General features: G+C 34.6%; 1 protein-coding gene across 1 annotated transcript; it reads left to right on the top strand.

The window, feature by feature from the left end:
• Positions 1–12030: 12030 nt before the first annotated feature.
• LOC138701179 (uncharacterized) lies at positions 12031–14420 on the top strand. The gene is made up of 2 exons (XM_069827806.1): positions 12031–12232; positions 12382–14420. Exons 1-2 carry the CDS (start codon positions 12135–12137, stop codon positions 13391–13393), a joined length of 1110 nt encoding a protein of 369 aa, XP_069683907.1. The 5' UTR covers positions 12031–12134; the 3' UTR covers positions 13394–14420.
• The last annotated feature ends 871 nt before the right edge of the window (positions 14421–15291 follow it).

Genomic DNA, 15291 nt, shown 5'->3' on the forward strand with positions numbered 1-15291 from the left:
GTCACCATCATTACAAGATATAAACCTGAATAGTTATAGAAATTAAATTTTCCGAGTGTGATCAGTGTATTAGACTGCACTCGTGCGTATTGCTAAACATACACAGCATGGTGATATGGTGATAAAATTAGGAGTATGTTACAAGCTACATACAAAGCAAAAGAATGCTTTACTAGTGTTGCAGTTGGCCAGGGTCCGTTCTTGACTGTAGAATAAGGAAAAATTCATCATTTCGTGATGTGTTAAAATACTTGTCCTACTGAGTGACGGCTTCGAACCATGGCTCATGGTATCATATCGAAATCGGATTTTTAAATAAAGAGACAGTTATTTATAACAGAACGTTCCTTTGGCCAACTATGAAGCAGGTTTCCCATTCTACAATACGCCTGTACAATGCTGCCTCAAACATCCCAACAGTCATATTGTTTGTTGCTTTGTGTTGCACAATGTAAGCTAGCGAAGTACCTATATGATCATAATTATGACTTTACAGACAATATATAGGATTTAAATGAAGCTGAAAATACTGAAGAGCAAGAGGAACCTGCCACTGGAAGGACTTCAAATACATTCACGTCACTGCATTGGTATAATTTTACTACTCGTATTTTATTGATGCACACAGATTAACGTAGAAACTTTAATTAACTATCAGTATTTCTTATAGTAGGCTTAATTATAATATTTAATAATGCTCTTATAGGTACTTCAAAGACGCATGTTAAGAGGAATTTATTAGTATGCCGAATTTTCTTACAATAATTTTTATCATTTTCTGAAATGCTACCTCTTTTTTTTTTCCTTTTCACTTCTGGAACTTGTCACTTTTTTCTAATATTCCAGGATGTGTAGCTAAAAATATAATTGTACTTTCAAGGGGCACAAAGCTACCGCTGTCTGAATCGGAAGATGCAGTTTTAACCACGTGGAATCCTTATTTAGTTGATTGAAATGTAAAGTAAAAGTAAATCCATGGCTTAACAGCCCTGAAGGGCCAAGACCGACCAGCCGGCTGCTGGCCTCACGTTCACATGCCGAAGTAGAGGTGGACGATCATCCAACCAGAATGGAGGTATCGTGTGGTTAGCACGATGATCCCCCCAGCCGTCATAACTGGTTTGCGAAATCGGATTTTCGCTACCTATCATAGCTCCCCAAGTGCATCACGATGCTGGGTGGGTACCGGACCCATACACTGGCCGAAATTTTATGAGAAAATTTCTTCCCTCACGAGGACTCGAACCAGCGTGCATTCCGTAACGCGAGTCCTAGGCAAGATGCCTTAGACCACGACACCACGGTGCGGGACTGTGATTGAAATGAGTGTGGTTTATTAGTATCAGAAGGAAACTTGCTTTGTCATTGGGATGCCTACCATTGCTGCTTATCGCATTTCTTTATGAAACCGAACACCCGCATTCAGCTGACAAAGAGTGCCGACAAATACACAGTACTGCAACATGAAACGACACAACAACATTCGTGAGCACATGCTCCTGTCTTAGAAGCATAAGGTCGAAGGATAAGGTAGAGGTTATTCTTACATTTCGAAGCATATGCTTATACTTCAACCTCTTGCTTCGGAGCACATCCTTATACTTCAACCTCTTGCTTCGAAGGAAATCCTTCAGTTTTATTCTTATGGCCCAATGAATTATGATGACACATATGGCGGCACAAGTAAATGGATAAAATTCGTAATATTACCATAAAACAGTAAAAACTGTATATTGTCGCTTTGGTGGTGAAGGGTCGCAACCCACAAAATTTTGATTTTTGACTTAAAACCATTTATAGAGTCTTAGAAGTCTAAATTTTACAATAATTAAACGTAATATATGATTAGTTTTAAAAATAAAGCGATATTTGAATTTTGTGAAAATCCCTATACCATAATTACTTAGTTGTGAATAGACTTAAAATTCTGGAACGTTTGTAAGGTTGTGAAGGGTCTTAATCCACCTGCAAAGTGTCTTGCATCCATTCACAATTTCATTTGAACAGGGATGCTCGAAAGGTTGAGACATAAACCACATAAAATGCTTAAATTATTTTATTTTTAATTTCTGGGTGCTTAGGAATTTGGACTTGTGGCAGCACTGTTTGATTAATTTTTGTGTACTGAGCCATCAAAATCAACTTCTAGTAAGACTGACATAAATCCAGACTTTGAGAACAGTAGTGATGAATTATTTGGGGATATTAGTGACGATGATTGGACGTACCATCCAGAAGGGGAGGATGAAGAGACAACTTCTGAAGATAATTTAGAATCACCAGCACACAATGATGGACAGAAGATAACAGAACAAGTTGAGAAAAATCAGATAAGCGAGAGGAATGAAGACATAGCAGAGGACAGCAATTTAACAAAGAAAAGGAAACGAAATCCGACAAAATGGAAAAGTAATGTTCAAAAGAAATTACAAATACCAGTACAGTAGAGGCAGAAAAAGGGGCAAGAAACCCCTACCACACAAGAAAACAGAAAGTGCGAAAAACATAATAAGGTCTCATAATATAAAGGCGCTACCAGTAATATCTTCACATTACTGTCGAAGTTCTACTAAAATGAAGTACAGTAAAACCCCGATTATCCGTCACCCTATTAACCGATTGGTGGATTATCCGACTGTCTTTCTCTGTCGCAGAAAAAAATATGAACTACTGTACATTATATCAGTACCAATTTTTTCTACAGGGTGTTTTTTTTACAATAAAGTGATCAATATTAAGAATTTTACTGTGGATATTTCATTTCCTATTAAAAATGTTTGATCGATAAATGAAATTTGATGTGATCTAACGATTATAATGATTGTTAAAGTTATATTGAGTAGATCAGAAAATAGATAATTCGTATATTTTCTCCAATGTTTATGGCCATTAATATTCATCCCATATGAACCTCTACCCTTACGCATTATTGCCTACTCTTCGAGTGGCCGTACTGTTTAACTTCTATGAAAAGTGTCTTCTACAAGTGTCAAAAGAAAACATGTTGTACTACGGAAATAAGTGCCAGTAATTGAGTGATTTGGGAAAAAGAAAATGTGGTTCATTTCACATCACAATAGAAACAGGAATTACAAATTTGCGCGATTTAGGCTAATAAAAAACAAAATAAAAACTGTATAAAATTTGTAAATCTACAACATGAGACCTCTACTATTCCTATCTTTCCACAGACAGTCGTCTTAAGGAGATTTCTTGGCCATTAATAACCTGTCGTAGAAAACCATACTTAAGTACAATAAATAATGTTTTAATAACTGACTTATCGGAAAATCAAACATGAATTGTAACAAAAGAGACTTAAATTAGTGAACTTCTGATCTACTACCTAGCGTATTAAAAGAAAAGACCATGGAGGAAATTACGAAAATATTATGTACTTAGTTGATGTAAACTTTTTATGGTACGGATTATCCGATTTTTTCGATTAACCGTTCACTCCAGCCCTTCATTACCACGGACAATAGAGGTTCTACTGTACCTTGCTTCTGGCTTATCCGAAAACAGGCTATACAGTGACTATAAAGAATGGTGTGCAGAACTTAGCATAACTCCTAAGTTATCATAAAAAAAAAATTCACCACTGAATTTAATTATGGTTTTCACAGATCGAAAAAGGATCAGTGTGATTTCTGTACGCTTTTTAATAACAAAGATGAGACAGGGAAACAAGAACTTAGGGCAAAAAATGGTTCTGCATGTGGCTAGAAAGTGATTATAAAGAAGCTAATAAAAGAAGAGCTAAATCTGAAAATTAATTTTCCTGTTTCACAATGTATATGTAAAAAATTCTTGTCACACCAATGTTGAGTATTGGAAAACTATATTACATACAGAAATTGAAAACTTTTAATTTCACTACATAAAATTTGGGCAACTCTGAGGCTGTAAATTTTATGTGGCATGAAGGTGTTGGATCAAAAAGATCATAAAAAATAGCAACGTGTCTTTGGGAAACTATAAGAAATCTTCATCCAGCAGTGTAAGTGACTATTTTCATAAATAATTGTTATAATTTCTTGTGAAAATTCCTCGACCAAGTAACAGAGTGTTTAAAAAACGAGTCTATTGGAAGAAAAGGTCTAAACTGAATGGTAGTGAAGCCAGTAGTGATGTATTATCATCTCCTATTGTGACTCCTGGGCCATCTAACCTGCAACTCCAACCTCTTCTCAGAAAAAACTGAACCCAGTGAAGGAGAAGTATGATAAAGTTACTAAGGGTACTGAACAGTTTGAAATTATAGATTTATCAATTCTGTGTGAGGTTTTTTCAAATAATGTGTTGTGTAAAGGCTGTGCAGCAAGTGGCATGGAACTAATTGTAAATAAACATGTGGGTGTTGCAGCAGAATTAAAATTAGTCTGTAAGTCTTGTAATCATAGTGTATGTTTTTCTTCTTCAACTATGAGTAATTCACAAGATGGGAAAAAGTTGTACAGTTCAAATATAAGGCTAGTTTATGGTCTGCGTTCCATTGGCAGAGGAAAGGCAAGTGGAGACATGTTGTGTGGAATCATGAATTTGCCTGCTCCTCCTTCAAAATTTGATGAGTATAATTATATATTGGGGTCTGCAGCTGAAAATGTAGCTCTTGAATGTATGAGAGTAGCTGTAGAGGAGGCAGTTTCAGAAAATAATAATATTAGAGACATTAGTATAGCCCTGGATGACACATGGCAGAAGCGAGGCCATACGTCTAACAACGGTGTAGTGACAGCTACTGGGTCATTCCATGAGATGAGGGACATAAAGACAAAATTTTATATTTAATCGAAGAAACTGTTCTTTTGCATTAAAAAATTCTCCAATTCATTGACTTTATACAGCATAGTATAATTTTAATTTTGGCGGCATAATTTCTTTGTTCCCAACAAGCAAAGTCGACATGGCTGCTACAGAGGGATTCTGGTGAGATTACATCATTTGATTTTAGGACATAGCTATCAGAATATTAAATTCCATGAAGTTAGTGCTATATTACCTTTGAAAGTAATTGTTTCAGTGCCTGTATGTAGTAACAATGAGTGGAAATATAATCTATTAAAGTAGTTATCCACTGTTAAAAGAAATACTTAGGTTATGTAACGTTTGTTACAAAAATATTAATTTTATTTCATAATTAGAAAACTGTTTTTTATTTTAAAATGAAACTTTGTATTATCTTACTTCCTCATGTAAGCTACATAAATACTAGACGTTCTGATTTTTAAAATAATAATTTTATATAAATTCTGTGTAACAAACGTTACATTAAATAATAACAAAAGTTACATAACAATGTGGTAATGTTTGTTACACAAAAAATAATAAGATAATCAGATTTAATACATGAAATTATTGATTAATGGCCTATGTTTGGTAGGCCTATATTTAAAATAAGACGTGTTTTAATACGTTTTCATGTTTGATGGGCCATATATGCATTTCAGTATGAAAAAAGCTCCAAAATCTGCTGCTGAGAGAATGCGTGAGTACAGAGCTAGAATGGACACACAAAAAACAAAAGAGAGACTACAAAAGTGTCGTAATATTATGAGGAAACTTAGGAAAAAGCCAAAATCAAAATCAGAAAAATCTCCAGAAAGAGAAGCCACTAGGAAGCGAGTACAAGAATATCGTAGAAGACAAAAAGCAAGAGCTTTAAGTTCATGTATTTTGAAAGACGGTTCTTCAGGAAGTCCTCCTTATAAGAGTGCAAATTCTTTTGGAAAGGCTATAAAAAGAGCACAGAGAAACCTTCCAAGGAGCCCTCGAAAACAAACAGCCATAGTAAGAAAGCTTGCCGAATCATTTAATCTATTAGTACAGCCAGCAAAACATTCCACATCTTCTACATTGTCTATTACTGCAGATACTATGAAAATGGTGAAGGATTTTTATGAATGTGACGATGTTTCCCGCCAATTCCCTGGAAAAAAAGATTTTATTATAATACGTGAGGATGGAAAGAAAGAATATATGCAAAAAAGACTGCTTGTATATCATTTGCGTGAAGTATACACACTTTTTCAAGAGCAGAATCCAAATGTAAAGATTGGCCTATCAAAATTTTGTGAAATGCGACCGAAACATGTCAGGTTGGTCTCTGATAAGGATCAGATAATGTGCTGCTGCCCTTACTGTGAAAATACGCAGTTAATGATTTCACCAGCGCCCTGGAAAACAAGTGAAAAACCAAAAACCATCCAGGAGCTTCTGAAAGAAACAGTTTGTCAAACTGAAAATAAGAACTGTATGAAAAGAAGTTGCCAAGAATGTGGAGATATTGAATCCACGCTGATTACAAAAATTTATGATGATTGTGATGAGGTTCACACCAAGCAATGGGAAGGTGGACATCTGGTTCAAAAAGATATGTCTATAAATGAATTCTTCACTTATTTCAAGAATCAGCTAACGCAACTATCCAATCATATATACAATAAAAGAAGACAATGGAAGGAACAGCAGAATCAAAAATCATCACTACAACCAGGACAGCTGATTCTCCTAACAGATTTTGCTGAGAACTATGTAGCAAAATTTCAGAATGAAGTTATGGCAGCACACTGGACACACACATCAGCTGAAACATCAACGACAATCTATACTGCAGTTTGCTATTTCCGAAAATCTTCTACTGATGATGTCACAACAATATGTTTAGCAGTCATTAGTGATACACAGAGTCATGGCACTGCTGAAGTTGCTGCTTTCAATGAAATCCTACTAAACTACCTGTCTACATTAAAGCAGTCTCCTATAACTTCAGTTTATCTGTGGACTGATGGTGCTGCACAACATTTTAAAAACCGGAAGGCAATATCATACTTATGCACATTATCCAAAATTCTAGGATGTAATGTTGAGTGGAACTATAACGAGTCTTACCATGGTAAGGGCCGACACGATGGTGTTGGAGCTACCCTTAAACGCAGTGTATGGAAGCGAGTTTTACAAGGAAATGCTACCGTGCAAAATGCTGAGCAATTTTATGACATCACAAAATCTAACATTTACAACATACATTGTTTTTATGTCCCTGCTGGTAAAATTGACTCAATTGCTGCAAAATATGTAGAAGAATGGTAAAGTGCAATGCCAGTGGTAGGAATCCAACAAGCCCGATGTGTGAAAATTGCTGCACCAAACACAGTTGGGCTCTTCTCAAATACTGGAGATGTTGAACCACTTAAGAAACATAAAATAAAAGAAACGCAGGAAGAAATAAGCAGTCCTACAAAATCTACTCATTCCATTGATCATGCCATGAATTCAAAATTTTCAGAACTATCAGTTGGTGATTACGTATTGGTTCATTACCCACAAACTGGACAATATTATGTTGGATATATAATCCTTCTCAATTATGTGAGTAATATGTGTAGTGTACAATTCATGAGAAGAAGAGAAGGAAAGAACACTTACTTTGTGTACCCTACAAATGACGATATAGATGAAATATCCCCAGACCTAGTTTTAAGCACATTGCCTAAACCTAAGGAAGTTAGGGGAAAATTTATTTTCAACACAAATTTTACTGTGCTAGTTGAGTAAGAATGTTATTGTACTCTCAAAAATTACCTTTTTTTTTAAATTATCACTAGGATGTTCTTTACAAACTGTTCAATTCTGACTGTGTAACGTTTGTTACACTGTTGTAACGTTTGTTACTCTAAGTTTTTAATTATTTTCAAGTAACATACATCTGTAGAATTAAAAACGTTTATGTCATTTAGTTCTGTAATCTTCCTAGATTCAAGCTGTATTTTTTTTATCTGACATAAAATATTGTAAGAACAGAGAATCACAACAGTCTTTCACAACTTGAGAATCCATGTCCTTTGATGTAACGTTTGTTACATTTTTTCAAATTGTAAACCCAAGAACATGCACCATCACAATATTATATTTTTGGTACTATATAATCTTCACACTATCCTCTATTACCAGGTATGTTCCAAAGCATTGCTCTTGTCTACAGTTGACTGCAGAAAAATGTCAAATGTTCAAATCCATGTAAGAATGTAACGTTTGTTACAATGGAATGACCCTACTAGTGAGGACAGTGGGAAAGTAGTTGATGTGGCAATCATGTCAAAATTCTGTAGGTGTCCAGAAAGATTGAAAATGATACATGAAGAGAAGTGCACTGCAAACTATAGTGGAACAAGTGGTGGAATGGAAGTAGCCAGAGTGAGAAAAATTTTTCAACATTCCAAGGAGTGGTACAAAGTGCGGTACACAAATTACTTAGGGGATGGTGACTCCAAAGCATACAATGAAGTTAATAAAATCAAACCTTATGGAAATAATGTAAACATTGCAAAATTAGAGTGTGTGGAGCACATGCAGAAGCGAATGGGGTCCCGTTTGAGAAGATTGAAGACATCATTGAAGGGGAGTAATTTGAGCGACGGTAAGTCTATAAGTGGCAAGAATAGACTCACAGATTCTGCAATTGACAGACTACAAAATTATTATGGCCTTGCAATAAGGCAGAATGTTGACTGTGTAGAAAACATGAAAAAAGCTGTTTGGGCAGTATATTTTCATACACAATGAAGAACCAAGTCATGAACTGTGTCCGGCTGGTGCAGACAGTTGGTGTAAATTCAATAAAGGAAAGGTAACAGGAGTTAATTACAATCATCCACACAGTTTGCCTCATGCCATTATGGACGAAATAAAGCCAATTTTCAGAGATTTAGTTCGTCCTGATCTGAAAAAATGTTTGCATGGCCGGACACAGAATCCCAATGAATGTGTAAATAGTTGCATCCCCAAAACTGTTTTTGTAGGGATAAACACACTCCATTTCGGAGTCCTTGATGCTGTAGCCACATTCAACCAGGAAATGATACAAAGTGTCAAGTGCTACAGTCATTAGGTTTAGATTTTGGTGAAAACACTGTCGCGGCAATGTGGCAAATCGACAAGAAAAGGATCCAAAATGCAGAAACCAAGATGTCTCACTTCTTCAGAAGGGCCCAACAGCACAGAGGTACTAAAAGAAAGGTAGCAATGGAAAATGAAGAGGATGAAGATGATCCTAGCTATGGTGCAGGCTTGTTTTGATGACAAAACTTTAGAGCTCGTTTTCTGAAAGTTGAAATTTTTTTTACAAAGGGAACATTTTCTCAGCTTCTACTCATTGTAGGGAGCTGAAATTTTTGGGATTCATTCATGCATGTATTCTAAATATGCCAGAACTCTTGTTTCTTAATTTGGTGAGAATTTTAAGCATGTTACTGAGAAGTGCATAGTTAACGTAGAGTCCTTAAATAATCAAAACATTGAGGATTTATTCAGTTGCAGTAACAAGAACAGAAATAAGGAAATAGAGACTTGTGGAAATAGAGCATCATCTACACCACACGTAAACAGAAGAAGTGCATCACGAAACAGGAAGTCTAGAAGCGTAGAGAGGACTAATAAGAATAGTAACTCATCAAGTGGGCAGAAGAAACCAGAAATAACAAATAGAAGATTTGATGAGCTTACGGGAGTGAATGATATTAGAGCATACCTAAGTAAACTAGAGAACACTGTTTTCACAGATCCCTTTAGAAGAAAGAAGAGTGAAGAAGGAAAACCTAGTATGGAAGAAGATGCTGGAACCAGTGAAGATGCTGTTTGGGGAGCTGAGGCACAGACTGAGAGAACGACCAGTGAGGGTAGGCTGAGGCACGCAAGTGAAGATCAATTTATAAGAATGCCTCATGCCGTTGGTAGTCCGGGGTGCGCGAGAGGAAGTGCTACAATATGGAGGAGCTGTGCGATACCGACCGATGGAGTAGGAGAAGGTGACGAACAGTTATTAAGAGGTAAATTGACAAATAGAAACTCTATCAGAAATAAAGTAGATTCAATCAAAACTATAGATAATGAACGAAACTACCTACTAAGAGATAGGCATCAGCAAAGACTAAATTTTCCTAAAATTAGAAACACTTATTATTAATTAAATTAGATAAGCAGACAGGTTTTGAAAATAAGATAGAATTACGTCAAGGTTTTAAAATAATAAAAATTGAAAATAGAGAATTAAGGTAGTTATTAATGTATTCAGATAGCTATATTATTTAGTAAAGGTTCAGAAGATAATTTTGACTTTATAAATTGCTTTACTAATATGTCTTAATTTCAATAATAATGCATTTATAATAAATTTAGTAGGCATTATAATAGTAATGAATTGATAATGTGTACATGCGACACAATAATGAAACTAAATTGAGGTTGATTATGTAAGCAACTTGTCAAGTTTGTTTTTAAGCAGGTATGCGGTAGTCTTCATTGAAGTTACGCAAACGTTTCTGCTGACAAGGAAATATTGTAAGAAATAAAGACAACCTACATATAGAATGTATCGAGTCAGCTAATTCAGGTTCATGACTTACAGTATGTCGACATCTGATCACCTAATTGGAATAATAAGTTATTATTAAAGTAAGACCTAAATAATTACAATTAAATTGTGAAAAGGAGCAGATAATATAAGGTTTAATGTCTTAATGGTTATCACGATTGGTTTAAACATGCACTAAAACCAGACGTAAGTGCAAGTTTGAAACAATAAATTATTGAGATTTGCGATAAAATAATGAGTCTAGGAAATTGTATATTTAGTTGTAGAACTACATTTGTTTATAGATCTTTTGTTATATTATTAAGTTTTGTACTTGTGAACTATATCAATAAATCAATATCAAAATCAATACTGAGAAGTGTGTGCTGTAAAATGTAGAAAAAAAAATTAACATTACAAAAAAATTTATATCTAATACAATTAACTGAATATTTTAAAAACAATGAATTTAGCAGTAAGCCATGGCATATAGGTATTAGCTGTAAAATATTCCGAATAGTTTATGAGTAAATGTACCTTATATTTCCTCTAGTTTAACATTATCGAGATAGGGTATTCCATTCCCCCTTAATTTCAAAACCCTTGTCACATTGTTTTGAAGTAAAAAATGAATGATTTTCCTCACATTTTTCACACACAAGTGTCAACTTGCTTGCCAGTCCTTTCCTGTTTTTTGAATTCACATATATAGATACACAATTTACACTCAAACAATATTTACACTGTACAAATGACTTCACTGCTTGTGCCAATAATTCAATGTCCACAAACTGGTAACCCGTACTCAACCTCTCACCGTCATTATCTGAAATAGTATCAGAGAATTCATTGAAGAGTTTCCTTGAAGAAGACAGTTTCTTGCAGGTTGAACTTCTGAAGTTATTAGTACTTGATGTAGAGGGTGTAGATGAAACTGAATTTGAATCACATGTTTGTGTAGGCGTAATCACATCACCACTAAGATCAACATTTAACACATTATTATTGCTATTAGAACTACTGGGTTTGTTTTTCTTACTATTATTCTTGTTTACATACTTATTTCCACGAGATTTTCTTTTTCCAAACGGTTTAGCGCTCATATTTACACAAGAAAACAGCACACCACGAGGAAAACTTATAATGTTTACGAAAAATAGTAAACAACTGCTGTTGCTAAGCATCAGACAGTGCAGTCAACAAAACGAGCAAAGTTTTCTCTCCAGTTAGTGGGTTCTTTCAGAAATATAGCATGACAAATATCAGAGATAATAGCTTCAGAACAGTCACAGCATGCCAAGAAAAGGGGGCGTAACCGATGTTTGACGTGCATACAATTACAAAACCATTTAAAAAGGGCACTTGCCGGAATAGTTGAACGCTGATATTTTGGAATATTAAACTTAAAGTATCATTGAACATAAAACGGCAAAAAAAATTTTTTTGGAAAATTTAAACTACTTCTAGGTATCTGGTCCCCTTAACTCTGCCAGGTTAAATAAAGCCATTATTATTATTATTAAGTTTATTAGGTATGACGTTATTTAATTTATTATTTGTGCGGAAGGCAATATTCATATTGTATTTTTTGAAGAAGTTGTTCAATGGGAACCTTTCGCTTGTAGTAGCAGAATTCACCACCAGAGCGCACCAGGGGCTAACCCGGTCCCACATGGCGCGCTAATGTGCTTCTGCTTCGTTGTTACATGACGATGACATTGCTGGAAGTTTATTTCCGAACATAACTTTACGCTCTCTACTCATTTATGCAAAAGTGTGTATAATGGAGAATTACGATGAATGGAGTTTAAGTCAATTGAAAAATGAATTACGCCGAAGGAAAGCGAGAATTGATGGCAAGAAAGCAGATCTTGTACAGAGGTATGTTCCTAGACCTAAAGTTTTATATTATTACATTTACGTCATTACTAAATTGAGGATTGGATTGAATTTAAATTCAGTGAAAATATTTCTTATTTAAAGTCTGATATGTAGGGCCTAACATTTGGTAAAAAAAATTCTTGTTTCAGGCTGAAAGATTACGATGTAACCTTCAACCAACGTGACATCATTCCTAGTGAGGATGGTAAGCCTACGTTCGAAATGGATTTGCCACATCCTTCTTTGTATCGGGATATTAATAGCGATACTGTACTTCCTGCCATATCGGACGACTGCATTAAGGTTTATTTGCAGCTGTGTGAAAAACGAGACTGTGATATGGGGATGAAAATGTATAATGAAAAATATTTATTGTGTGTTCGTATAGCATCAGTGAATACGTTTTCTTTTGTAAAAAGCAGAGTTGCATCTTCATATAAAAGTAATATAGTTTATAATGTTGATGTGAAAGTGAAAGACTCTTCAATTGACGAATGTGAATGTGCAGCAGGAATGGGACCAAGTGCGCATTGCAAGCATGTATGCACAGTATTATGTGCTTTAATGGACTTCACAAAAACAAAAACAATGAAAACACAAGAAACGTGTACCAGTAAGCTTCAGGCATTTCACAAAGTGAAAAAGTTGAAGGGTTCACCAATGAAAGCGTCATGTTTGAATATAAGTAAGACAAGCACTTCAAAATCATTTTCTCAGTTTGACCCCAGACCACATAATCTACGTTCCTCTGAGTCCTATCCCAGTTACTTTAGAAACTTATCCATTAACTTTTCTGCTAATTTTCCAACTACATTTCCTCCTCCTATATTGCAACTTTATTCCCTAGCAAATCTAAGAGCATGTTATAACGACCATGACTACTGTCAGTCACCTGAAAAATTATTTTTCCTTTCACATAAACTGATCGACCTGAGTGCAGATGAAGCAAGGAAAATAGAAGAGGCAACAAGAGGTCAGATATCTAATCATCTGTGGATTGAACATCGATCAGTGAGAATACCTAGTACAACATTTAAGAGAATTTGTCATTTAACTGAGAAAACAAACTTGTCGAATCTTTTGCAAACCATGACAAATTGGTCAGAAATGTTTTCAAAGCCCACAGACCACGGAAAAAAATATGAATCTGTGGCTGTCTGAGAATTTGAAGACAGATTTGGAATTGTAACATCTCCCTGTGGGTTGTTCACATCCATTCATTTGTGCTTCACCTGACCGAGTGATAAGTGAAGAAGAAATACTAGAAATTAAATGTCCATATTCCGCCAAGGACAGTGTGATATCCCCAGAAACAGTGGACTTTTTATATCTTTGCGATGTGAGTGGACAGTATGTGGTGAAAAGAACTCATCAGTATTTTTATCAGATACAGGGACAGTCATTTTGCAGTGGCAGAAAAGTATGCAGATTATTTGTGCATACATTCAAAGATTTTAAAGTAATTCATGTATATAGAGATGATGCTTTTATTCATGATATGGTTAAGAAACTGTGCAATTTTTATGAAATGCATTTCAAAGAATTTTTGCTCACAAAATTCTTATATAAGGAATGAATCATTTCCTCACTGTACAATATTTGTTGACTTACTGCCATTTTTATTTTATTCCATTCAGTAATACTCTCACTTTTAAAAACATTTGCATTCATCATATAATTGAATATAGTATTAAACATGGAATATAAAATACTCAAATATAAAACAAGGCAATATCATTTCCAAGCCTATGTATCATGTATGTGTAATTATTGCAAATAGTGAAAATACTGCTAGGCCTATAGTTAAAATTAGCATTAGTATTGCTACTAGTGTTAGTATTCAAGTCACATGTTAAAATAATTATAATTCAGAAACTTTACTCAGTCAATAGGCTTCACAGAAATATAATTATTGTAAATAGTGAAAATACTACTATAGTTAAAATTAGTACTAGTGTTACTACTGGTATTAATATTCAAGTCAGATGTGTTTAAATAATTATAAGTAATTCATAAACTCTATTCAGTCAGCTAACTTTACATCCTCGTAAATATTGTAAATAGTCAAAGCACTACTATTGTTACAAATAGTTTAATATTACTTTTAAAGTTCAGACAGAAAGTAAAAGTAATGTAGCAACAAATCTGTGTAGTATTGCATTACTGCAATGGAGCATACTGAATAAAAATCATGCATGTTTACCAACAATTCCCTTCTTAAAATTGCATAACATAAAGCAAACAAATATTATTTCACTAGACAATAAAGTATGAGTTTGTATCATAGGAGAGCTTAGAATTTTTTATGTCTTTGCTAAACCAATGATTCGTTCAATGTGAACTCTTTTACTAGCAACTCTACGGTCTCGCTTTACAGTTTCACACGATAGTTTGTTAGTCTTCTTGAAGAAGGATGGGATATTCAGCATTACATTATGAGGTACTAGTAAATCTTGTATGTCAAATCCCTTTTCTGCCATGATACTGTCCCCATGATTACATTTTCTTCCAACATTGTTTCTTTCAAATATTTGTCTGTCACTTGTAGCACCACCATAACTTGGACTCACAAATGAAACCAGTCCACCAGGTGTACATCCTACCACAACCTTAACTGTGTTCCTGTTTTTATAAACAGAAAAACTTGCCTGTTGAGCTTTTGGAAGGGAGGGTTTCTTAATGGGGCATTCTGTGCCATCAATAATTATACGAGTACTTGGAAATTTTGTATAAAAATCCCTTGGAGAGAAAAAATGGATAAGTTCATTGTTGGGCCAAATATCTATCTCTTGCCACTGAAGATACATGAATCTAATCCATGTGATGAAAATATTGGAAACTTGTCCTTCTGTTGTTGAAAACGAGAATGCTAGGCTACTTCCTGATATGTTTTCTTCTGTCTTAGAATTATTAATGTCATGAAAAACATATTTTGAGGATCTAAATGTGCTGGAGGAGGGTATTTGAAATAACTCAGAGTGTAAACTGCAGGTCCTAAAGAAAAAAAAAAACATACAAGAATTTTTTAAACGTTTCTAAGCCTGTGTAGAAATGTATCA

Source organism: Periplaneta americana, chromosome 6, assembly GCF_040183065.1.
Source record: "Periplaneta americana isolate PAMFEO1 chromosome 6, P.americana_PAMFEO1_priV1, whole genome shotgun sequence".
In the NCBI taxonomy this organism is placed as follows: Eukaryota; Metazoa; Arthropoda; class Insecta; order Blattodea; family Blattidae; genus Periplaneta; species Periplaneta americana.

Excerpts from the sequence above, each read along its gene's own strand:
- LOC138701179 (XM_069827806.1), top strand. The coding sequence starts at position 12,135 with ATGGAGAATTACGATGAATGGAGTTTAAGTCAATTGAAAAATGAATTA. Across the intron at positions 12,233-12,381 it reads AAAGCAGATCTTGTACAGAG|GCTGAAAGATTACGATGTAA; the intron begins GTATGTTCCTAG and ends TTCTTGTTTCAG.